The sequence below is a fragment of the Mytilus californianus genome, unplaced genomic scaffold (genome assembly GCF_021869535.1).
Source record: "Mytilus californianus isolate M0D057914Y unplaced genomic scaffold, xbMytCali1.0.p SCAF_3, whole genome shotgun sequence".
Taxonomy (NCBI): Eukaryota; Metazoa; Mollusca; class Bivalvia; order Mytilida; family Mytilidae; genus Mytilus; species Mytilus californianus.
Genome location: NW_026262679.1, coordinates 129912783 through 129939803, shown reverse-complemented (window position 1 = coordinate 129939803; position 27021 = coordinate 129912783). Strand labels below are relative to the sequence as shown.

At 31.5% G+C, this 27021-nt stretch overlaps 2 protein-coding genes across 5 annotated transcripts in view; one reads left to right on the top strand and one right to left on the bottom strand.

The window, feature by feature from the left end:
• Positions 1 to 10839, top strand: part of LOC127736219 (uncharacterized) — a 73718-nt gene extending 62879 nt beyond the window's left edge. For 2 of the 4 annotated variants that reach the window (XR_007998863.1, XR_007998864.1), the window contains 2 exons: positions 10123 to 10265; positions 10737 to 10839. Coding sequence is in view for 2 of the 4 variants with exons in the window: in XM_052246802.1 (XP_052102762.1) it covers positions 8766 to 8829; positions 9476 to 9694; positions 10113 to 10265; positions 10737 to 10744 (444 nt within the window). In the remaining 2 variants the exon portion in view is untranslated. Of the gene's footprint in view, positions 1 to 8740; positions 8830 to 9475; positions 9695 to 10112; positions 10266 to 10736 lie in introns of those variants that run through there. The other 2 variants (XM_052246802.1, XM_052246806.1) reach the window with 2 other exon arrangements.
• A 10368-nt stretch (positions 10840 to 21207) lies between these two features.
• On the bottom strand, positions 21208 to 23493 carry LOC127733772 (zinc finger protein 862-like). The gene has a single exon (XM_052243085.1). It carries the CDS (start codon positions 23491 to 23493, stop codon positions 21208 to 21210), a length of 2286 nt encoding a protein of 761 aa, XP_052099045.1.
• Between the last annotated feature and the right edge of the window lie 3528 nt (positions 23494 to 27021).

Below are 27021 nucleotides of genomic sequence, written 5' to 3'. Positions count from 1 at the left end.
AGGAATCACGAAACTTTAATCCTGTTCCATATCAGGCTGATAATTTTGGGCATAAAATTCATCTTGATCAAAATGAATCTTGCAAGTAGCCCTCAAAGTGGGGTATAGAGAGGGGTGATGTTGAGGTTACAAAAAGGGGATGTTGGATATAGGATTATAAAAATTGGGGTAATGAAATCAAGGGGACAACAAAGGTGGGATCTGGAGAAAAAAAAAGAGAAATTTAGGAAAAGGCTCCTGACTTGGGACAGGCGCAAACATGGGGTGGGGTTAAACATGTTTTTTGAGACCTCAACCCTCCCCCTATACCTCTAGCCAATGTAGAAAAGTAAACGTATAACAATACGCACAGTAAAATTCAGTTCAAGAGAAGCCCGAGTCCGATGTCAGAAGAGGAAACAAAAGAAAATAAACAAAATGGCAATGATACATAAATAACAACAGACTACTAGCAGTTACTGACATGCCAGCTCCAGACCTCAATTAAACTGATTGAAAGATTTTGTCTTCATCATAGGAATATCAGGCAACTCCCGGTAAGGTTTCAGTATTATACAATCATAAAATATTTAAGAGAAGAACATAACCCGTGTCATGCCAACAACTGGTTTTTAAATGAATGTGTTTAATTCCGATGTAAAGACCCTTTAAGTGAATCAATATTAAAGCCAAAATATGCAATCTTTAATGACCTGACAACAGTATCGTAACTATATCCCTTCTTAATAAGTCTTTTTAAAGGTTTTGTTATCTTCTAATGTTCTTTGTTGTCGTTTGTTGATGTGGTTCATAAGTGTTTCTCGTTCTGTATATAGATTAGACCGTTGTTTTTCCCGTTTGAATAGTTTTACACTAGTCATTTTGGGGACACTTTATAGCTTACTGTTCGGTGTTCTGTGTTGAAGACCGTACTTTGACCTATAATGGTTTTTATTTTAAAAATTGTGACTTAGAAGGCGAGCTGTCTCATTGGCACTCATACCACATCTTCTTATATCTAGAGAAACGTAAACTAGCTTCACATTTGAAGTTCATTTTTAACTGAAATGCCACCTCACATTCATTCCAAATAATAGAAAATCTGTCTCAAAATGAACAAAGTAATCAGCAATATCAGTGTTGACAACATCAAACCTATTATGACTATACATTTACCAAATGAACCATACTATAAAAATCAAAGACCACAGGAACAATTATACACCTAAATCTTCAAAACTTGTCTCCTAAAGACAGTCGTATCTAATTCCACCAAGCACTGACTCAAATGTCTGCTTCATTCCTGATTAGTTTTCCCAAAATAATGTATTTCAGTTAAAAACAGAAAAATTGCTGTAAAATTCAACATCCAACTCGCGGGACAAAAATGTAGCATGAGTAATTTTGATTGAGATTCGGAGATGTGGACCACAGCTTGTTCAAGTTGTAAACAGAGACGATGGATGCCAAATGTTAAAGCACTATTTGTATCTAAATAGCTTAGTAAATAAAAACCAAAAACAGTGAAAATTATATCATTTTATCTAGTTAAGAAATGGAGCATTCAATGACTTCCAAAATAAGCCGTATTTAGATGGAATATGGCATATTCATCAACCTTATACAGGGAGACTGGGAAAAGAACAGCTTTCCTATGTGTTGTTTTTATCTTTACACCTTTTCTAGGTTGTCACCGAGGGTATCACCAAAACCATAGTCAGTGCATGAAAGTACGGAATTCCTGAATCAATATTTATTTATTTACTTTACATTCAGGTCAACTCTCTCGGCTTAGGGTACATTGTTAATGCTTTCAACTATGCATAATCCTTTGGAGAGCCACTACAAATACGTGATTAAGAGCAGATATAGTTTTGCTTTAATCTGCAAACAGGCAAATTGCTCAGATCTTATATTCAATGTACATTAACTTTTAAAAGAAGTTTACAAATGTTTTGCAACGATGCAAATACTAAACTTTAGAGTAAAAATAAATATCTTTATCAATGAATTCAACATACCAATATCTATTTGATTTAACAGATATATAGAGAATATTTAGTTAACCTGAATGTAAATAACAAAATAGGGAAATATAAAATTCATGGTTTTAAACAAGGGAAATAACAATTGCATAATAATCCTGCGCCACATCAAATAATTTTGCTGGTGCGTTGTTGTTCTCCTATCTTTTCGGGGTAAGGTAATAAATGTGTATATACGGGTTCACACATACACACATGTGTATTATATTTAAAGCATAAAAACAAAACTTCTAAAGTGTTAACAATGACTGAAAAAATAATTTGATTATCTATTTTTCAATATCTTTGATAAATTTGCAAACGATTACAAAAATTGAAAAATGCTCCACACAAAAAAATTTTCATTTTTGAGAAAATTTTCTAAAGACGAAAATTCAACCAATACGGGACATTTTTCATTTTTCAATATTTAAAGGCAAATTGAAAAATGCTCCATGTTGGAGCATTTTTCATTTTTCAATTTTTAAAGGCAAATTGAAAAATGCTCCACGTTGGAGCATTTTTCATTTTTCAATTTTTAAAGGCAAATTGAAAAATGCTCCACGTTGGAGCATTTTTCATTTTTCAATTTTTTAAGGCAAATTGAAAAATGCTTAAGGTTAGCAATTTCAATATTTTGTTCTTTAGAAGGAGATTGAAATTTGTTTTTTTCTAAAAAACAATCAAATTCGAATGTTTTAATTTATTCAAACTGTTGATAAGATGAAATCTTTTTAAGACAAACTTATTATTAAATTTTATATTATCCTCGTGAAATCAAATAATGTTATCTCATGAAAACTACAAATTTCAAATCTCATAACGAAAATGATTTTTCAGAAGTGACTTCAACAGATTTTTGTTACATTTATCAAACCAATTAACTTTAAAAATTGTAGCGTATTTTGCAAAATCTATTTTTTCAGCTTAAAATGAAAAATGTTTGGCGTAAATATACACGGTCTAGTATCCTTATTGTTTAACTGTATTGAAAGATCGGCAAAAAAAACCAAATAAATGGTCAAACTCATGAATAAACTCAATATCAAATATTTTAATAACCAAATGATATTTTCACGCTATTTCATCCAAGATGGTTACACCATAATTTCAGAAATGGTTAAAATTTTATTGAACATGTCTGACAGTCTGAATGCCCAAGTATGGAAATATTTTTAACAATTTTTAAGAAGAATACATTATCTTTAATTTTTTGGTTGGATATCAAAGATTGTCAGATATAAAGTTTGTCCTTCTCTTGGCCAATCTTGCGTAAAGTTTATATAATGTTGTCTGCATGTACAATCTTGGATTATCATTGTCTAATCCGATGGCTCTAAAAGTTTACTTTTTATTTCCTTTAATGACTTCTTCAAAAAATAACACGCCCCTTTCGATGTAGAATTTTAATTTTTCTTATAGACTTACTTCCCGCCTATGGCTGTCTTATCACATCCGTTTGGTTGTAATCAATTTTTACAACTCATACCCTCTTCAAGTCTTATTCAAATGTAAACTGTGCAGTGTTTTGCGTTCGATGCGCTTTTTATATATTCGTGTAGACATATTCAAACTAAATAACTTATTTTGATATTTGTTTAACTGGGGATCAAAATATATTTTATAAATATTTGACAAAGTGGGAACATCGATACATTTAGGGAATCTGCCAGCTATTACATATGTGTGATAATACCTACAACTTAAAACAACTACAAACACCTGAAACAATATGGCAGTCGTTGTACATTCTCTACACACCGACTGTATATTGTCATTAAATGTCAATGTTTATTACAATGATTCAGCAAACAATTTAATAAACTTTTGTTTTAAAAATGCAATGAAAATAAGAAAAATGAAGGAAACCCCTAAGATTGTCCATAAGTATATGATACATATAGAGCTACCTCACTTTTTTCAAAAACAGATTTGGTTTGATATAAATAACCCCTTTTTTTTATTATGATGAAAGGTTAGTGATCAAAAAAGTATATTTCTAATCGAAATAGATTAAGACATAATTGATTTAATAAAACTTGATCCTATATCGTCAGAGTTTAAAAGTATATGGATGTCTCGATAAAAAATGTACCCCCCGCCTTAGAGAATGGACAATTAAGATTTAACTTATATTTACCATCATTTAGATGGATGATTAGTGTCACAATAATGTTGAGAGTATCCATTTAGCGACCCCTCATGTGATTGAAGTCTTGTTTGTTATTAAAAATATTGCGAGTAAATAATTTCAAAATATTTTTATATTTTACATTTATGACTCCATGCATGTTGTGCCACTTTTTTGTTGATATCTTACGAATATCTCCTGCTTGTATAATGTTGTTATATATTTGGTAATTTCTCTCAATAATTGTTCTTCTCTTTTGCTGTAACAGCAGTAGGAAATTATGCATTTCAATTAATTTTTCCCATCCTCGTCAATTACAACAACAATTCTTCTTTACACGCCAAATTATTTTTTTTTTTGGTAGGTCTTTTTTTACACTCCAAACATCAGTTTATCCCCAGTTCTTAATGAAAGTATGCCTTGTTAAATCAATGTAAAGAATCATAAAAGAGAGGCGAAAGAAAACAAAAGGACATTCAAAGTCGAAAATAAAATGACAACGCCATGGCTAAAAAAGAAAAAGACAAACAGACACAAAACAGTACACAAAACACAACATAGAAAACTAAATACTGAACAACACGAACCCCAACAAAAACGTTGGGCGATCTCAGGTGCTCCGGAAGGGTAAGCAGATCCTGTTCCACATGTGGCACCCGTCGTGTTGCTCATGTTAGTACAAACCCGGTAATAAGTCTAATTCGGTAGGTCAAATTCTGGGAAAATGGGACAGGATTGTAGTTACGACATTTGGAACATATCCTCTATCATCTGTGAATCGGATTTTCCATAACGGTCAACCAAATTGTGATGGCGTCCGTAAAATTTACAAAGGGACGATTTCATTGAAATGGGAAGTTCATAATTGGGAAGCTAAAATCATTTTTTTTTTTTTTTGTCGTAAAATTTTGTTTTCAAAAGACTATTATTGTCAATTTCTAGATGTAAGTCAAGGTATGAGGCAGACTTAACGATATCTGTCTTATCCTCTATCTCAAGTTTAATGGGATAGATCCGTTCAACATAGTCACCACATTTTGAAATATTTAGTGAGAGAACATCATCTATATAGCGGAAAATGAAGCTAAAGGAGCACAGTTTGTTCCCATTGGAACGCCGATTAAATGTTGAAAAACAAGTCCTCCAAACGTGACAAATATGTTGTCAATCGAGAAATCAAGCATATTGGTAATGTTAGTTTCAGAGAAGTTTTTGTTTGAATTAGAATGATTTTTCTTACAAAGTACCATTTATCCCTCCCTAAGACAAGAAACTTGCATCTACGTAGGTCATTCTATTTTATGAAACAAAGCAGGATCAACTCTTTCAATATGTCTTTTAATTCGTAATTGGGAATTCTTGTGTAAAGTGTAGAAAAAGTCAAAAGTTTTGATATAGTGATATAAGCTCATATACGTTAAATTTCAATCTGTTACGGATATTGTGTAAGTCACTCATGCCCATATATTGCACCATTATAAGTTTTTTGCATGAATATTAATAACATTTGTTTATGATTCATATTTGTAAAAGAAGCCTTTATGTATGTTTTGCCTGATAGATTTTGTTATTTATTCATCATATCACATGCAAACAACTTTTAAGACATAAAATAAAGAAAGGAGTATATAATCATCAATTTTTGCATTAAAACGATAATTGTTAAAAAGTATTCTTTGACAAGAAACTATTTGATCATAAGATATATAAATAACAATAAGATAATAATATGCTTAAGTGTACATACGTTTTCCTACACTAAAATTAGTTACGGCACTTTGAACTTTATTTGGCTTTTGTTCCTTTGCGTTATAAAATAAATGTAATAACATGCAACATACATACTGAATATTCATTTCAGGGATTACAGGAAACATTTTTGTCCTCCTTTTAGATTATAAAATGATCAAATCTATATGATGTAAATTTGATACAAAGAATAAAATAGAAATCAATCAAGAACATGGTAATTAATTTAGTTTTCATTAAGTGAGTGTTAAAGTTATTGATTTACAAACCATTCTTCTTTTTAAACTATTATTTAAGAAATGTTAATTTTATTTTATCAACCTTATGATAATTTCGTATTTTATAAACACAGAAGTATGGAATGGTTTACGGGGTTAAGCAAGAAATGAAAAAAAGATCATACTACGGCTTATTCTGTGACACAAGCTAACTAATCTCATTGAAATGACAGGAGTTTCATTCTGACATCACGTGTTCCATTATAGTTAGAGGTATGCTTATAAAAGCACATATATTTATATGTATTATGGTTACAAAGTTTATTATACAAAATAATCATGTCAACTGTGTGTATTTACATAAAAAAATATCTTGGAATTACTTTTTAAGAATCTTCTTAAACATATTCATAAAGTTGCAATAACATAGTCAACATAAGCTAATATATCTAGTAATACAAAACAGAATATGTGTCCATGCGAACTTGTAATGAACAAATGTATAAATTTCAAGTTGATGTGACCAAACTTTGACATGCAGTACACTACCTTAAACCAATACTTTAACCTGAGTATTGGCAGACAGATTTGTTGCTTTATATCATAATTATTTTACGTAAATGGTTTTGTTCATTAATCAGGTAATTAGTTTTCTCGTTTGAATTGTTTTACATTTGTCATTCCGGGGCCTTTAAAAAATTACTATGTGGTATGCTCATTGTCGAAGGCCGTACGATAACCTATAGTCGTCGACTTAATGTCATTTGTTGTCTGGTAGAGAGTTGTCTCATTGGCAATCATACCACATCTTCTTATTTTTATTTTTACACGGGGCTTGGAAAATCATTTATTTAAGTTGGATATTTTTTTTCATATTTATATCCGTAGCATTTTTTTGGTTAATAATTAAAATTAAGCGACTATGCATTGACGCATCGAACAATTAAGATAATTGCACGCGTGTGTGCAATTTTATGTATAACTTGATTTCTTTTCAATAGTTTGAATATGAACACATTCATTGATGAAATATGAGAGCGTGACCAGTGTATGTGCGAATCCTGAAATACCATTTTACTGTATCCGTTATGAATTTCTAATGTAGAAAGATAAATAAAAAGACGACAAAACTTATAATTTTTTAACAAAATAAGAAATAATATTCTGTTTTAATAAATTCATGATAAAGGTAAGAGATGCGGACGGGTTTTCATCGCATCTACAGTCATTCAGGTGTAAAATTAATACACAAATAGATAAATATTAAGAATAGTTCGCGAACAGCGTGTGCATGAGATTTACAAGCAACAGTAAAGTTTTATTTTCAGAAAAATGTACCTTTTAACATAAATATTAATGTTGTATTACTTAAACAGGTTATGTCATTCATCTTGTTGATATCAAATTAAATTCCACTATGCTGCTTTTGTTGTGCGGTTCATGTTTACTGTCGAATAATGATATTAAACTTTCATTTTCACTCTAGGAGCGATTCATTTCTATTGTAAATGCGATGCTGGATTGCAATCAGGCGCTCCCGATGAGTGGGCTTCTCTTGCTCCAGAAAGTTCTGTTTCACGTCAAACGAATACAAAATTAAGGTGTTTTAATCTTCAATATGAAATATTAGAAATGTCAAATAGTTTAAGTAATTGCAAATGCTTGCGAACAAAATATAAAAGATAGGTATTTCAATAGAAACAGCAATTATTGTTCTTCTCGATGTTTTACTAACAAACGGTACAGAACTATAACGAAAACACGCATCAACGTACAGAAAAAATCGACGAACGGAATACAACGCACAACGTTCGGAATCAACCATGGTTATGCCCGTGTATATTCAAGTAAGTATCTAAGACTAGATTGCATTTCAAATTGAAAATATCATCAATATAAAAGTCTTTAAATGACTATTTTACTTGTTGCATGTCGAATTATCACATTAAACAACAATGAAAATTCATCGCAACTCCAAATATTCCACATCAGAAATGATTGCACTTACAATGATAATGCATCGCATTTATAGTTAAAATGAATCGCATTCAGTAATCAATTTTATGGATTCAGCTTCTTTAATTACACTTTCTTGGACTTTAATTCTGTTATTATACATTAAAAAATCATATTCTATTGAAATTGTGTTAAAACATACATTCAAATTACTTATTTTGTATTTTCAAAAGTAAACAAACGCAGTTTTTCCCATTATCCTTTATTCTACAATAGTAATACTCGCGTACAACAGTGAAAATAAACTAGCTGAATTCGCACTTTATATACACTAGTGAACAGGTAACAGACATGAAGCAACCTATTTTTGTTTTTATACTCTACATACTGATGTGAAAAAAAGTTTACTACGATTTCTATTTCTAAATGTTTTAACTGTTTATACTTTCCTATTAATGTTTAACAGAATGCATAATGATGGATATGTAAGTAGTATATGACAGATGTGCCCATAAACTTAACATAAAAGACTTAGCTTCTATCCAATGGCATTGACATGCTAGTCATAGTGGTAACCTTTACAACCTGTGATTGTTTCACTTAAATCTACGTAGTTTTTTTTTTGTGTGTGGTTTTGGGTTTAAAAAATTCCCCTATTTAGGAGTATTTCCTTTAATCAAAATAGTATAAAAGTGGAATGCTTTCTCAATGTTCTCTATCACATCTGGTCTTTTTGTCCATCTTCAAATACTTACGAGAAAAGAAAACACAGGTTAGTTTTTTTCATCTCATTTGTTTCTATTTAATAGAGATATGATATCCTGGTTTAGTTCAACTATATGAATACGTGTTTTATCTTTGCAGTTACATATTCTGAATTTAAATACATTATTTTATTAAAAAAAAACTTCGAAAAAGCATTGTATTTGAATTTTTTTTTAAATGTTTTCTCAATTAGGTCTTTTAATGATACAGGAGGATAAATTTGAGATAATGATAAATGTATAGTAGACTTTTTGCAACTTTACGAATTAATGAGTTAGATCAATTTTTTTAAATATGAGTGGCTTTTTGCATCCTATTGTTTGCAATGCAGCCTTTTCATTAGTATTTTGGTGTAAACATTTTTCTATGAATTGTCTTTTTTCCCTTTTGTAGCGTGAATAAATCAGTAAAAATTTTAAGCACATTTAATTTGATATAAAAAAATGAAAACAACACCTTATCAATTTCATGCGTCCGAAGCGCTTTTCAGGATGTACCTTCATCGGGAACACTCAAAGCCGAATATTTGAAAGTCAAGGATGAATAAAACTGAAACAGGTGAAGAGCTACATAACTAAAAGGACCTTAAAAAAGTATTCAACTTTAATATAGTAATATTGATGTAATTAACCTTTTTTTTGTTGTTGTTGCAGAAACCATGAATACATTAACCGTAGTTATTTTGTTTGCTGTGATGGTTACTTTGGCCACTGCTCGCGGTTATGATACATACAACAGAAATCAAAGATCATGGGATTTGCTGGGATCTAGAGGTCTGAATAATGGATGGAATAGTAGAAATCTGAATAATGGATGGAATAGTGGTTGGAATGGCGGACATCTGACAGGTGGAATAAATGGCGGATATCGAAGTAATATTTTACTACATTCATACCTTGTTATTGACACTGATTCCAAATATCATCAATGCTTCATTAACTACAGTTTTGGCTTGATATTTACAATTTAATTTAAGTACCTTTTTTCAAATAAGGTATTTTCACCAACAAAAGTATTCGTAACACCTTTCGTATATATAATTTACTTTGGCCTGAGTATTTCATTCTGAAAGTGTTCATTTTAATATACTACGTTGTATTTTTATTCCCAGTATACTTTGATTCAGATGTAAAGTAGATAAAAGAAACTTTTATATATTATCATAAGATGAAAGTGCGTCAATAGGTTTATAATTAACATATATTTTAAAGCATCAAAATATCGTGACATTTTGAACTAAGACGTGGAATGATTATAGAATAAATATAATAATAATTCTAACTTCTGTAGGACACAAAAGAGCAGCTACTGGATACGGCTCATATGATCCATACAGAAGCAGTCATTTTGACAGTGGATTAGGACGGTTGGACAGATGGGGAACAAATTCAGGAAGGAGATCTAATTTAGGATGGAGATCTAATTCAAGATGGAGTCAGCTAGGTAGGTTTTGATTATGCATCAGATTAACTTATTATCAGCATCTCTGATCTCTCATTTGTCTAATGATGGAAAGAAAAAAAAACTCACCTAATCTATTATATAAGAGAGAGATCCAACTCTGATCATATCTGTATGATACAGGAAATTTACCATTCGAACTTTCGAACTAACGAGTTTCTATTTCTGTTTAAAGATGTACATCCCATACATTTACAATACTATAAAAAAAGGTAGGGGTCGATATCAATCTGATTAACGATTACACTGGGTATATTTTTATGTTCAGCAATATTTAGCTTTTAACAAAATTATATCCCAATTTTTTTAACATATTTTTCTACAGTTTATATCGGAATAATGGAGTAACTGTAAACAAAATAGAAAAGAAGCAGGGGTTTTATTTATAATATTTGCATATTGTCAAGATACATTATATTTTCAAACTAACTGAAATTACTTTTTATTTTATAGGATATTGAGAAAGACGAGGACACAAGGATTACATTACAACATCTAAACATGACATCGACCATCCGTAGATTTTTACTTTTTCAAATAAAATTTGTAAAATTGATATGCGTCTTTTTTTTTTTTCATAGTACTGCAAATGTATTGGTAACTAAATATCTATAAGTTTGAGTAAACTCCTGAACTAGGAAATATATATTCTTCGAGAAAAGGCACCCATGCACAGTGTAAACAAAAATTCAAAAACACTTTTTTATAACATTAATTGTTTTGTCAAAAGCGCTTTTCTGGATTTACCTTCAAAATCAACGCTCATAACTAAAATACCTGAGAGCCTAGGATGTTTAACTAATTAATTTAGCTCATCATAGACACACAAAGAGCTCTATAGTCAAACAAGGCCTAAAATAATAACCAGGTCAATTTCGACTAAGGGAGTTGGTTCCTCAGTTTTTATAATAATTTCTCAATTCAATTGCAAACGTATATTACTGATCATGTATGTACCAAAGCAACGACTACAAGGCTGATGATACCAAGTTAGGACAAACAGTCTACCAACAGTGGTACTGATCTAATGCTAGAAAAATCGGATAAGTATTCCATATGTACTTAGTTGAAAGGTTAACTTTAAGTTTGAATTATTAGTCATTTACGCTTGATACATCATAAATTATAAGTACCCTTACGATTAACAACCAATCGGCGAGTAGTTTTTAATATTACGTCCCTAAATTACTTCTTAAAGATTTTTTTCCGACATTCTTTTCTCCTCTAAATTTCTAATATTCTAAATATTTAGCAGTCGATTATCATTGAAGTGACATCTAATATCAAAATGCGAAGAAATTGGTACCGTTAATTCTAGTACTACCCTAGGTCGATACCTTATCTAGTTGACTGCTAGTGACGAAGGGTATTACCAGTCCAGGAGCCAGAAACTATGTACTGACATCACAAGATGGATATTATTTTATTATTTGATGGAAATTTTGTTGTTTTTGAAACCATTTTTTTTTTGGTTGTTGGGGGGGGGGGGGGGGGTTGAACAGCTTAATACATTTGTATAAGGTTCGATTTTCAAATATTTTGACCTCGTTTATCACTGAAGAGACATTAAATGGCGTAATGCGCATCGGGTACAGTAAAATTGGAACCAGTATTGATATTATGTAACTGTTAACAATGTTTGCTCTATCCATACATAATTCCCTGTCTGTTTATCTAAAATATCTTTTGACAAGCCCGATTTTTTCTTTCGTACATGGTGTTGTTACCTTTATAATAATTTTCTTGTTTTTAAATTTGCCCTTAGAATCTTTAAACTTTCTTATTTTCAAAAGACTGTTGTCAATGCCATGGCACATAAAAAAAACGAAAAAGGGATCAAAAGACAAACAACAGTATACAAAACATTGACAACTAAACACTGAACAACAAGAGCACAACCAAAAACCAGAGTGATCTCAGGTGCTCCGGAAGTTTAGGCAGAATGCACTAGTAGAAGTGGTCGTGTTGCTCCTGTTAGTACAAAACTGGTTAAAGTTTTTTTTTCTTTTTTTATCAATCACATTTAAGAAAAAGGACGAAACCGGTACATATCCGTCGTCATCTGTAAAACAGGTATTCTATAAAAATCTGGTGTTGGCGTCCTAAAAATTTTCGATGGGATGATTTCAACTGCACCACTTGGAACTCTTTTTTAAATAGATTCCTTGTGAATGTGTGATTGAATTAAGAACTAATATCGAATCCCTTAAATCAAAGCCATGCGAAATATTTCTGCAATAGTTATGTTTCAACTCAGTTTAAAAAAAAAGAAACATTGTTTTTACATAATTGTCAATATAATGGAATTTTATGCGATTGTCATACAAGTGATAGGTTTAGCTAGCTATAAAATCAGGTTTAATCCACCATTTTCTACATTAGAAAATGTCTGTACCAATTCAGGAATATGACAGTTGTTATCCATTCGTTTGATGTGTTTGAGCTTTTGATTTTGCCATTTGATTAGGGACTTTCCGTGTTGAATTATCCTCGGAGTTCGGTAATTTTGTGCTTTTATTTTTTTGATATAACATATCTCAAATATGTCGTTCTGGATGCGTATGATTGACTTTTGTCTATTTAGTTCTTGTTGCTCGGTATTTACTTATCTATGTAGTTGATTTTTTTATACTTTTTGTCGTTTTATTGTATTTTGGTTTTTGCCATGGTGATGTCAGTTTTACTTATGAATTTTTAATCTTGGTATCTTTCGCCTCCATTTTCATAACTTTTTTCCAAAGACAAAAATTCACACAATCCAAAATTATATAAAAGCATAGAAAGCTTTATCAAACTAATTATTCATTCGACAGAATTGTCACCTAAGAATGTAAAAAAATTTGGAAATACATGCTTAAAAATGACTTCTGGAAACAATTCACAAGTTTCGGTCATGTCGACATATTTCTAGATTTCACCTAATGATAATTTTTACTGTTCACAATTTTTTTCAAACTTCATTAGTTTTAAAGATATTTTACCAATCTTTGTATTTTACCCTTTTCATGCTTATGTTCTATTTAAAGCCATGGTCACCATTTTGTTTGGCAAGACGAACAACTGTATACTAGAAACTCTAAAGATTCTTCGGCCCACGTTTTGTTTAAAACTGGTCCAGTTGTTTCAAAGAAGATAAGTTGGTTTGTTTATTAAAAAAAACGTTTACGACGACGGCGACAATTATGACTGACGATGACGATGATAGATGACGACCACGACGATGACGCAAAAACTGTACCTAAAATAAAACGATAAGATTGTATTTTTAAACATTCCTTCTTAGAAAGGGAAAAGGTGAATGTGTGGACTTATCCGATAGATTGTTCGTCGTAAAAAAGCTTTGTAACTAGAGAAGATTTTTTCATCTCGTGGATTTTTGTTTTATAAATATTGAATGAGCTGACAATATTTTCTATTTTTTCAATAGAGTTTCAATTAAATTATGAGATTTCAACAAAACTATTTCTATCATTTTTTAATAAGACGAAAAATTACCGTGATCGCACGAAGTGACATAAAAAAATGGACATATCAATCTGTTGCATCCCACTGTACAGACTTTTTCTTTCGATTTTAAATAAAGAGATAAGACATTAAAAAATCCCAAAAACCTTACCTGTCTTTTTGTATCTTTGTATCCCCTTGTAGTCACACCAACTTGAAACTGTGTGCAAAGCTCATAAAAATGTGAGATAGTAAACACAAAGTGATAAATTAATCTTTTAAATATGATATTCTGTTCGGGGAGGCGATTCATGTGGACACATGCTGGCATGTCAGTAACTGCTAGTAGTCTGTTGTTATTTATGTATTATTGTCATTTTGTTTATTTTCTTTTGTTTCCTATTCTGACATCGGACTCGGACTTCTCTTGAACTGAGTTTTACTGTGCGTACTGTGGTGCGTTTGTTTTTTCTACATTGGCTAGAGGTATAGGGGGAGGGTTAAGATCTCATAAAACATTTTTTGCGCCTGTCCCAAGTCAGGAGCCTCTGGCCTTTGTTAGTCTTGTATCATTTTTAATTTTAGTTTCTTGTGTATAATTCGGAGTTTAGTATGACGTCCATTATCACTGAACTAGTATACATATTTGTTTAGGGGCCAGCTGAAGGACGCCTCCGGGTGCGGGAGTTTCTCGCTGCATTGAAGACCCATTGGTGGCCTTCGGCTGTTGTCTGCTCTATGGTCGGGTTGTTGTCTCTTTGACACATTCCCCATTTCCATTCTCAATTTTACAAATGCATGATTTTGTATTAAAAGGTGTAAAAAGTAAAATAACATAGATACCGAACTCCAAGGAAAATTCAAACCGGGAAGTCCCTGATCAAATGGCAAAAGCAAAAGCTCAAACACATCAAACGAATGGAAAACAACTGTCATATTCCTGACTTGGTACAGAAATTTTCTTATGCTGAAAACGGTGGATTAAACCTGGTTTTATAGTCAGCTAAACCAATCACTTGTATAACAGTCGCATAAAATTCCATTATATTGACAACAATGTGTGAACAAAACAACAGACATAATAGGTAAAAATGCTAAATATGATAATGTATATGTACACTAAAGAGATTTATCCTGCTGAACTGGCTTTAAATAAAGCTATTACTTACGATGAACACTGCCCTTTTTTGGATCTTGATATCTATATCTTTAACGAGATGCTTAATACACAAATTTATGATAAAAGAGATGATTATTCATTTCCTATTGTTAATTATCCATTTTTAGATGGTGACGTTCCTTTGTCACAATCTTATGGTGTTTACATATATCAACTTGTACGATTCGCTGGTGTATGTAACAACGCATTTGATTTTAACAAAAGAAACCTCTGTATTACTGAAAAATTATTATTTTGGTATTTATATTGATTCATTTATATGGTCTTTGTATAGGAAATAAACACATTTATTCTAAAACCAATTGTTGGCATGATACGGGTTATGTTCTTCTCATATATTTTTTGGCGGTATGATACAAAACCCCTAACGGGAGGGATTGTGCTTGATTTTCATATGATGAAGACATAATCTTTCAATAACTTTAATTGAGGTCTGGAGCTGGCATGTCAGTAACTGCTTGTAGTCCACAGTCCATTGTTAATGTATGTATCATTGTCATTTGCTTAGTTTCTTTTGTTACCTGTTCTGACATTGGACTCGGACTTCTTTTTAAATAAGTTTACTGTGCGTATTGCTGAGTGTTTATTTATTCTACAATAGCTAGAGGTATAGGGGGAGGGTTGAGATCTCACAAAACATGTTTAACCCCGCCGCATTTTTGCGCCTGTGCCAAGTCAAGAACCTCTGGCCTTTCGGTGCGGGGTTTTCTCGCTGTGTTGAAGACCCATTAGTGGCCTTCATCTGTTTTCTGCTCTTTGGTCGGGTTGTTGTCCCTTTGACACATTCCCCATTTCAATTCTCAATTAAAAAAAGGGTACAGCAGTCAACCTTGTGTTATACACTTAATCACTATAAAAACAAACAAATATGTCAACAGAGAAAAACAAAATGACATATAGACAAAGCACATAAGCAAAAATGAAAGACAAGAATACAAAAATGACCACAGCACAACAGCACCTTGGCGGGATGCATAAATACCGAGCCACGCCAAAAGGATAATATCAAAAATAGACTAAACAGTACAGGTTAATAATTTACAAAGACATATCAAAGAACACTATAACACGTAATTGAGATCATACACAACGTCAGTACGTAGAATCTATACTTCAAGACCATCACGTATTATTTGTGAAGTAGATACGGAATATTTATCAACAAGGTCTTAGTATCTTCCGATGAACTTTTTTTATAAAAAGGACGAGACGATCTTTGACATAACCCTGGTTCATCAACTTTCTGCTCAGACACTGGTGACTCCCACTCATATAAAAAGGTCGGCAAGGAGAGGCGAACAGTTCATTCCCATAGGAATAATTGTTTGCAATGAATACATAAAGACATTTTTGAGAATCTGGATAAGGGTCCTTTACTGCTATGTTCTTTAATTGTTTGGGGATTTTTCTACATTCTTTATATTGCGTTCCCGTTATTCTCTATTCTCTATATTTTAGGACACCATTATTCCCCATTCTCTTTTTTCTTTTGCCATTTTTTCAGTAGTATAGGCCTTTATTTTCCATTCTGTAAACCCAATCTTAACCTTTGTTTGTGAATAGTTTATAGATGATGCTTAAAAAGGTATAAAAAAAAAAGATAAACACAAATTAAAGTCGGCAAAAACTAATTTTACATATTGAATTCTGTAAACATAAGATATAAATATATCCTTGAGCTATACATACTTTTGACTAGAATAGAACAAATGACATCAACATGAAAATCATGTCATTTCAGTGACGTTTGTTAGTTTTCGTCACAAACTAAAATAGTCATTATAATTGACGTTATGAATACATATTTCTGCTATCATAAAATAAAAATATCCGAGACTATGATATGGAAGAGAAAACAGAAATAAAATTCCTCCCCAAAAGAGAAAAGATAAAAACAAAACAAAAAACAAACAACAAATGAAGCATCACGCTTTTAATTGACTGAATAGATGAACATATGTGTTTTAATAATAATCAGTTACTGCTCATTTTTCAGTCGTGTAGCTTAAGATATGTCCTGTTGAAAGTAAATGGTGCAATATTATATTTAAGATATTTGTGTTTAATCCCCTTGTCTTCGTCAAACATCAAACTTTGTAAGTATTATCGCAATCATTTCATTCAAATACTTCAGTTATAGTTGTATTTTCTTCATTCCATGAAATATTGGTTAAGTACATCTATGTAAAACTGAAAATACAGACGGGGAATGTGTCAAAGAGACAACAACCCGACCAAAAAGCAGAAAACGGACCAAGACCACTAATGAATCTTCAACACAGTGGGATAATCCCGCTCCCGAAGGCGATTTTCAGTGAAAATGGACGTCACACTAAACTCCGAAACATATAAATGAGCCAAAATTTAAAAAAACAGACGAGACTGACAAAGGCCAAAGGTTCCTGATTTGGCACAGGCACAAGCGGCGGGGTTAACCATGTTTTGTGAGATCTCAACCCTCTCCCTATACCTCTAGCTAATGTGGAATATACAAACACACAGCTATACGCACAGAAAAACTCTATTTAAAAGAAGTCCGAGTCCGATGTTAGAATAGGCAACAAAAGCAATTAAGCAAAATGACAATGATCAACATAAATAAAAAAAAAGACTACTAGCAGTTACTGACATGCCAGCTCCAAATCTCAATTAAACCGACTGAAAGATTAGGTCCATATCATATGAAAATCAAGAACAATCTCTTCCGTTAGGGGTTTAGTATCATACCATCATAAAATATACGAGAATAATATAACCCATATGTTTGTAACTACTGGAATATCTATCCAAAACACAGATTGAAATAATTTTTCAAACATTTATGTTTACATGTTACGATACGAAAATAACAATGTGTTATTTTTGAACGAAATCAATGTCAATTCTATAAGACTGTCATACAAGTGAGAGGTTTGGCTGACTATAAAACCAGGTTTAATCCACCATTTTCTACATAAGGAAATGCCTGTACCAAATCAGGAATATGACAGTTGTTTTCCATTCGTTTGATGTGTTTTAGCTTTTGATTTTGCCACTTGATAAGGTACTTTCCCTTGTAGTTCGGTATTTTTGTTATTTTACCTTTTGCACCATTTCCAGTACAGCATGAAGTGAATAGTCAACAAAGTGGACACATAGCTATAATTTAAAAACTCTTTTAATAATTACGGTATATAGAAATAAGCTAATCATTGATACCAGGATTAAAATGTTGTAGGCTAGACGCACATTTTGTCTAACAAAGAAAGAGTCTGCAGTCACCAGTTTAAGTTGTTTACTATTGAGTATTAATTGCGTTTCTCTTTCTAGCGAAAGTTTATTGGTCCATAGTCGAATAACGAAAATGCATTTAAAACAACATATAACTGTATAGTTTTGTTTTAAAATTTTACTCTATACATCTATACAGTTATACACTTTTTTCAACTACACATGTACCATGATTGTCTAGTTTATAAAACATTTGTTTGTCTATGCTACTTTACATTTTTATCAAAACCCGTCTTTGTAACTTTTTAATTATTCATTGTCAATTCTTTTAAACATAAAGATCTATTTAATTTCATAGCACACATTTTCTGTCTGTACATTTTCTAAAACGTTTGTCTAAGTAATATAAAATTGACATTTCAAGCTTATTATTAGCATATATTAGACAGCAATTTGTTAAATTTAAATCTCAGTGGTTTTATTTTTATTATTATTGTTGAATAGTGCGTATATGAGTTGATAGCATTAATTATATATTTACATATGAATAAAATGACAATAATTTGCAATCTTAGTTTAAATTTTTTTTTTTTTAATTGTTACAATTTTTGTTGAATGTTACACTATTTAATTGTTGATCAAATTCATGAAATTTTTGTTGAATTTTCATTTACTAATGCATTAAACCTCTTCTCATTTATTATTTTTCTAATTATTAACTACTTCTAAAAGTTTATTTTGAGGACTCGGTACTTATTGTGAAGCTGTTACATTGTCAAATTATCTCTTGTTTCTTATGTCACTCTTTAACATTTTATTTTTATTAACGAAGAGGATATAAATATTCAGACCAAAATGTTTATTACTACTCCAAATGTACAAAGCTTAATGGCTTATTTTTATTGTTATTATATTAGATTTATTAGACATTTTACACTTCGTACGTCCTAGTTACGCCTATAATATATCAACCAATCGATGAGTAGTTCTTTATAACGTAATATACACAAAATCATCACATAAACCCTGACGTCCTTACATTACTTTGTTGATTTTTATTCGAGTATCTTTTCTCATTGTCTTTGTATGATACGGTACATGTCAGATTGAAACAAACAACATCAGTAAATTTTAAATAATTATGTCTCTATCATCTGTGAATATAGTATTATATTATATTTGAAGAGGATGTATAAAAGTCTATTCCGTTATTCCCTCAACAAAATATTTAAATAATAATATTGTATTATTTTCTAAATGCCTGGTGCAGTAAAATTGCTACCGCCGTAAATGTTATTATGTCCAATTTTTTCCAAGTAATATTTGTTCTATCTGATTTATTCCAATTAGTCATAACTCTCTCTCTCTCTCTCTCTCTCTCTCTCTCTCTCTCTCTCTCTCTCGTTTAATAACACAAATAGGATACAAAAAAATAACAAATGCCACTCAAGGTAGAAGTCATAAGAACATACACAAACTCGTCTAAAAACATACTCTTTAAAATACAATACTCCAACACATTACAGAAATCAACTCGAAACCGTATAAATAATGTGCGAACTTCTAAAAATATTTCAACAACTTGATCAATATTTGTTATTTAACCTTATTGTCAACTTAATTTTACAATTAAACGAGTGTAGCTCTTTGAATTTGTAATGAACTTTCTAATATTTCACGAAAATATACATTTATAGCGTAGAATTCTTAAAATAACGTTTCATGTATGTTCTACTTCACATTTTATCTTCTGATCTATATGTAATTGTAATACATATGAAAGCCCTATTAATACATAATTTCTTGCCAATATTTTGATAAGCCCTGGTAGTTTTTCTTTAGTCCTTTGTTTTTCTTTCCATTCTGAAAATTCTAATTTTTGATTGTCTTTTAGAATCTTCTTACTTTCTTAATTTTACTATTCGTTGTAGATGTGATAATGACATTTTTCTAGCATGAGTATTCAGATATTGACTATAATGATATTTTGTAATATATTTCGTTTTGTGTCACATGATCGAATAAAGAATAAAATGCAGTAATTTAACCTTATTAAGTGGCCCCAGAGCTCCAGATAAGAATTCAACTATTGGGGTTTTTACCCTTGTATTTTTTAAGTAATTGAGTGAAATACTTTTCCAATTGCATTATGTATTCCAATTCACCCCTCAGGCTATTATCTTATTGGGTTTTTCACCACCAAGTTCATGGATGCATTGGGTTTTTTTTCCAACTCCAAGATATTGAAATTAATTTTGTTATGATGTAATGATGTAACCTCCACTGTTATCTTAAATATGTTTCTTTCATTATATGTTTGATTCAACCGTTCTGTCAGTTTTGTATTTTCTGTCAATTTTTTTAAACCTGGTGCCCCTAGTGGGGAAATAACTTATGACCTTTCTAGAGCAAGAAGTAGAAGATGTGCCAACGAGACAATTTCATCCAAGTCACAATTTGTAGATATAAACCATATATGAAGTTTTTAGATGTTAGTAGTATTTGGGGACTATATTCATTTTGTTGTCTTGCATTTCTTGCCATGGTGTTGTCAGTTTATATTATACTTAAGTTTTAAATGAGGTCAATTAGATAAATTCCACTTTTTTATACTTCATTGGAAAAGAAAGATACCAAGAAAGTAAGAAAAAAAACACTTAGTAACCGACTATGTGGTATTTGGTTTTGCTCATCGTTGAAAGCAGTACAGTGACCTGCCTCTGCTATAGGTGTTAACATTCATGTCATTTGGTCGTGGATAGAGAGTTTTTTCATTGGTAATTATACCACATGGATCTTATTTTATATTACAAGTACAGCAAATTTATCTATGGACTATGATGTGCTTAATCGACAAGTTTTCTATATACCAAGTTGGGTACTTTAGTCACTGTCACTGCAGTTCAGTACCAATTGTTAATACCTATAACAGGTATAAGATTTATTCAATATGATTCAAGCACAAAAAAATGCTAATTGAATTTAAATAAAATTCTTGGCAACACGAATATTTATTTTATTTCCATCTGTTTCTACCTGAAACAAAATTTTGGTTAATTATGTATTGTGATCATTGTCTCAGATTGTCAATTAAGAGGACAACTTTGGAATTTTAGACGGTCTTGGTTTGTACTGAGCATAAAGTCTCCCTCGACGTCGTTTCTTCTTGGTCATCCATAAACGAATAGATTGATAGGGATTGAATGATGTCGAAACTGGACCTAACATACTAATTTTCATCATAATGTTAAGTTGTATTTCTTTAAGAGATGCCCTATATTTACATTTAAGACGGTTTTGTGTACTAAAGCTTCTTTCACATTCTACGCTTGTCAGACTTAAGCATAGAGCTATCATTGCGAGCTTTGAAAATGCTGGCATGATGTCTTTGTGTAACAGTATAAGTCTTCTACAAAGTTGATAAGTGTCACATTTGGAGTATGCATCATTTATCATTCCTTTCAGTCTGATCCATTCCTCCTTCAGTTGTACTCCATCTATTAATGGTTCTACAATCTTTTCTTTCACTTCTGTTCCTTCAATAAGATTTCCTTCAACAATTTTGGTTTTCTTTTCCTGACCATAAAATTCAGAAAGTCTTTCAACAGCATTGTCAGTGTCTGTGACATCTGCGGCGATAACGCTCAGAGGTTCCAAAACCAAACTAAAATCTGTCAACAGATCTCCGTCCTTCCTGTGAAGTCTTTTCTTAATATTCTTAGACAAACTTTTTACATAGTCATCTCTGATTGTTTGAAATTCTTTATCCATGGTTGCTGAAAATGAAAGTTTCTCTCCCTTAAGCATTTTCTCATCTCCTGAAGTTTCAATCATTTTTTGCATTTCTAGTAGAGCTTCACCATCAGACACTTTCATGGTTTCAATTTTTGCAATTGTTCCTTCAATCAGGGGACGAATTTCACTAAACGACAAATTTTTCTTTTGGAAGCTACAGCTAAGTATACTTAGCTCTGTGTGAACGTCTAACATAAAAGCTGTTACTAGTACAACTTTGTAGGAACTGAAGTATTTATGCAATCCCTTAGCGACAGGTGATTTTTCAGCAGCAAATTTTGATAACGTTGATACTATCGAAGAGTAAGATTCAAAAACAGCTTCCACTGCATTTTTTAGGCCAAGCCACCTTACAGAATGAGGATCCTTAACTGACAGTTCTGGTTCATTTAATAATGATTGAATATTTTTTAAGGCAAAAACTCGATTTGCTGATGCAGTTATGAAATTGAATAAATTTGTGAATTTGTCTCTAAATTTAACCAAAAAGTCTTTCTCCTTAATGGAGTCAACACAAGCCAGGTTCAGTCGGTGGGCAACACAATGAGTTTGTAGACAATATGGTGCATATTTGCTTTTAATCTGCACACCTACCCCAGTTTTATGCCCTAGCATAACTGCTGCACCATCAGTGGCTAAAGAAACACAATTTTCTATAGAAATTCCTAAATTTGAAAATTCATAAAAAACACAATTTACTATTGTAATAGCACAACCATCATTTAAATGTATATTATTTAGAAAGGTTGTGATAGGTTCAGCATTTTTAACGTATCGGACACAAATAGACAGTCTTTTTTCCACCCCTATGTCAGTGCTCTCATCCAATATAACTGCATATATAGGTGATGATTTAATATCATTTACTATAACATTGGTGAGTGTTTTGGCAATACAAGACTGAATTTCGGAAATAGTGTCCCAGCTTAAATTTGAATATTTGCATTCAAGTCCGTTTTTCTTTTGTAAGTCTAACAATCCATTGACATTGGTTGTTGGCATTTCATTTTTCGATGCATGGTAAATTGTGTTGAATAAAATTTTATCATCATTTATAAGGGTGAACTGTGAGTCAGAATCTGTTTCAATCACATCACATTCAATATCCGAGTCAGTTTTAGTAATTGGGAAATTTTTATTGATAATATCCAAGTGCTCGGCACTCTCGTTATGTCTTATAACTGCTGAGAGTTGAATATTTGAGGTCCCTTCATGGCCCCAAACGCTCGTTATGTTTTTGTCTCTTGTGGCAGATTTACATTCATTGCAAAATATATATGCGACCCCCGATTTATCGACTTTTTGTAGCCAAGTATACTTTTCTTTCCAGGAGAAGAAGGTCTTATCTGACACTGTGTGTCTTTGTTTTTTGCTAGTATTTTCATTTGATGAAGAAACGGCATCGTTAATTATTTCGTTTATTATGTCATATGTAAACGGAGTTGTAGCCTCCTCCACTATAGTATTAATAATTTGGCGTGCATACTTCTGTGCCTCCGCATGGCGGTCTGTTGTCATATAATTCAAAAGACTGTAAGATTTTGCAACTAGTGGTGCTTTTTTTCTGCCTCGCCGACTCATGTTTTCTGAAATAAATTTTATCAACTGGTCCCTTATGTTTACCGGGGATACAGTTTTTAGCAACGGACACTTCATCAAGTATAATCTGTGATCGTAGTTCTGTCAATCAAGATGCAGATGCTACGCTCTATTTATAGAACGGAAGTAGAATTCCCTCAGAGAATTCCTGTTATAAATATTACACAAATAGATTTACGCGTCAACATTTCATTGATAAGGGTAAATAACGCACTCGACAGCGACTAAAAGGGTTGAAAACGCATAGTTTTGACATATAATTGGGTTTTTCTCTGAATGAATTGGGTTTTTGAACGCAGCAATAGTCATTTGTATTGGGTTTTCCATTGTTTTTATTGGGTAATCACGCAAATACGCAACTTATCTGGAGCTCTGACAGTGGCACTTTATTATTTTTATAAAACTCAATGAACCTCTTATGTAATACACACGAAGTATTTTGTTTTAAGGTTTTTATGTTTGAGGTACCTAAGTATCAATTTATTACTAGACCAATTTATTTCGAGATGCTATTGTTATTGCAAGTAATCATTTATCAAAGACAGAATAGTGGTTTCTTATTTCCCACTTTTAATTGTGGTATCATTGGGATCCAATGTATAGTAATTTTTTCTTAAGAAAAATCGCACATAGGTAAACAATTAATACTGTCCTAATTCAAGATATGATTTTATTATTTATGTTAACCGCAACAAATGGTTTGTTACCCTGGTGACATTTATGTTATATGGAATGACAAAATACATGAATGGAAATAAGTTATTAATTACATTAACTAAAACAAGGTAATGTGTGACAATACGTCATAGAATACATTATAAATAGCTATGACAAAAATGTGTGTTGTTTGGCATATTTTCTCATTTTTACTATTTCCTTGTGAAAATTACTATATATACTAAGCTAATTTCCCCAGATCTAAGCAAAACTTGCAAACAAGTCTCAACACCAGTCAAATTCAAGGTAACTGTTTATTCATGAGTAGAAAGCAGGAGTCAATGCATTTTTTTTAAATTTCTATAACATAACATTTCGCATCGCTAAACTACAGTATGTCAAATTCGTATTAAGGAAAAAAGTAAAATAACAAAAATACCGAACTCCGAGGAAAATTCAAAACGAAAAGTCCGTAATCAAATGGAAAAATTAAAAGCTCAAACACATCAAACGAATGGATAACAACTGTCATATTCCTGACTTATGTAGAAAATTATGTGGATTAAACCTGGTTTTATAGCTAGCTAAACCTCTCACTTGTATGACAGTCGCATAAAATTTTATGATATTGACAACAATGTGTGAACAAAACAAACAATATGTGCACGCTGACATACATATAATTAACGTGTGTGTAATATTAATTATACAAGATCTATACATCACCTCTAGTCTTTGATATGTTTCGTGTTGCCCAGTCTTTAGTTTTTCTACCTTTTGTTTTGTACACTGCTATTTGTCGTTTGGTCTGTTTTGATGCCATATCATTATCAATTTGTTTTTGACTTGTTTGGTTATTCCTCCTCTCTTCTACAATTACATATTTTGCGGAGAGTTAATACAATCATATACGTGTTTAAAATGATTTTCAATGCGGGCAGACACTAGGACTGTCAATATTGGATAAGAATATGTTAAAAGCGTGTAAAACGATATTAACATTTTATAAACATTTACTAACATGCTAAAATATAATTTTAAATCTTTCTTTAATACATTTGAGTACAATGACAAGACACATTTTTAATATCAATATCGGGTAATAGACATTTATAAGAAAGAGGTCGATATCACCGAAAAATATGCGTAATCCATCTAATCTGAATGTTTGTAATAACATTAATGGATCCAATATTACTGCAACAGATATGCATATCGAAAATAGACGTCTCTTCACTGATGTTCGATTCCTAACTAAATATTTTGAAAATCCGATTCCAAATAAAAACGTCGAAAATAACACAAAAAAGGACCAAGAGTATAACCAAATGTGTAGAACGAAACAGTGGAAAAACAGAAAAGTTCATCCAAACAATAACTGTCACAGTCGATGTCACGAAATTTAATTAAACATTACAGTTACTCATGTCACTTTTGTATGCTATTTGTTTAGAATTTAAGTTGAACTGTTTCATTTTATTTAGTTTAAAAAATATTTATTCCGATAAATCAACACTTAACGTTATAACACACTTGAAATAGATATCTAGGATTCAGAAACAAGCAAAATCGCTTTTATAAATCTGTCTCCTAATAAAATGTAGTACCCCAATAATACACTTAGTGAGCAATACATCTACACTACTAAAGGACCGATTTCATTGAGCCGCATCTCCTCTGAAACCATACAAAGTCGGAAATATTTGTGATATAACGTATGAATGTAGTGTTTTGTTCTTCCTAAATTTGTCTTTGAAACAATCTTTTTTCTACAGAAAACGCCAATTTTTTAAAAAATATTTAAAGTCGGAGACCGTTATCGATCCGTGTCTTATACGTTTCCGCGCATGTTCAGTCGACGTACTGCCCGCAATATTTAAAAACTCTTTGTTTCAACACTTTCCCAATTGTACCGCGATTTTGCAGGCATCTTCTAGTAAATATGAATATTTGCATGCTCTACAATAAATACATAAATATGAAATAATTGAAAAATATTATAAATAAAAATGTATAAACATGAAATTTTGTAATAATAACAGTGTAAAATGCTTGAGTTCTTATCGGATGATGCAGCAGTAACATCAAGGGTTACAACGTTTGCTTTTGATAATGTATTTCTGCACCAAACTAAATAAGTGACTTGTTTTGTTCGTCTGAGAGTACCGTTGAACTAAAAAGCAAAATATTTTTATTTGGCTATCATCATTTTTGGGGATTTAAGCTGTAAAGTAATAAAGTTATTTATAATGCCAGTCTACAATACTAACGGTTATTATGTTTTTCAGTCAGTAAGTCCTCCCTTTGTCTGCACATAATCAGGATAAAGTCTTAGTTTAAGATCATTTACTATTCCCTTCTGGTCACACCAACTTGAAACTTTGTGCAAAGCTCATAACAATGTCAGATTGTAAAGACATAATGATAAATTGATCTTTAAAATATGATATTCTGTTCGGGGAGGAGGTTCAAGTGGACACAAATGCATGATTTTGTATTAGAAGGTGTAACAAGTAAAATAACATAGATACCGAACTCCAAGGAAAATTCAAACCGGGTAGTCCCTTATTAAATGGCAAAAGCAAAAGCTCAAACACATCAAACGAATGGAAAACAACTGTCATATTCCTGACTTGGTACAGACATTTCCTTATGTTGAAAACGGTGGATTAAACCTGGTTTTATAGTCAGCTAAACCTTTCATTTGTATAACAGTCGCATAAAATTCCATTATATTGACAACAATGTGTTCACAAAACAACAGATATAATAGGTAAAAATGCTAAATATGATAATGTATATGTACACTAAAGAGATTTATCCTGCTGAACTGACTTTAAATAAAGCTAATAC

Excerpts from the sequence above, each read along its gene's own strand:
- LOC127733772 (XM_052243085.1), bottom strand. The coding sequence starts at position 23,493 with ATGAGTCGGCGAGGCAGAAAAAAAGCACCACTAGTTGCAAAATCTTAC.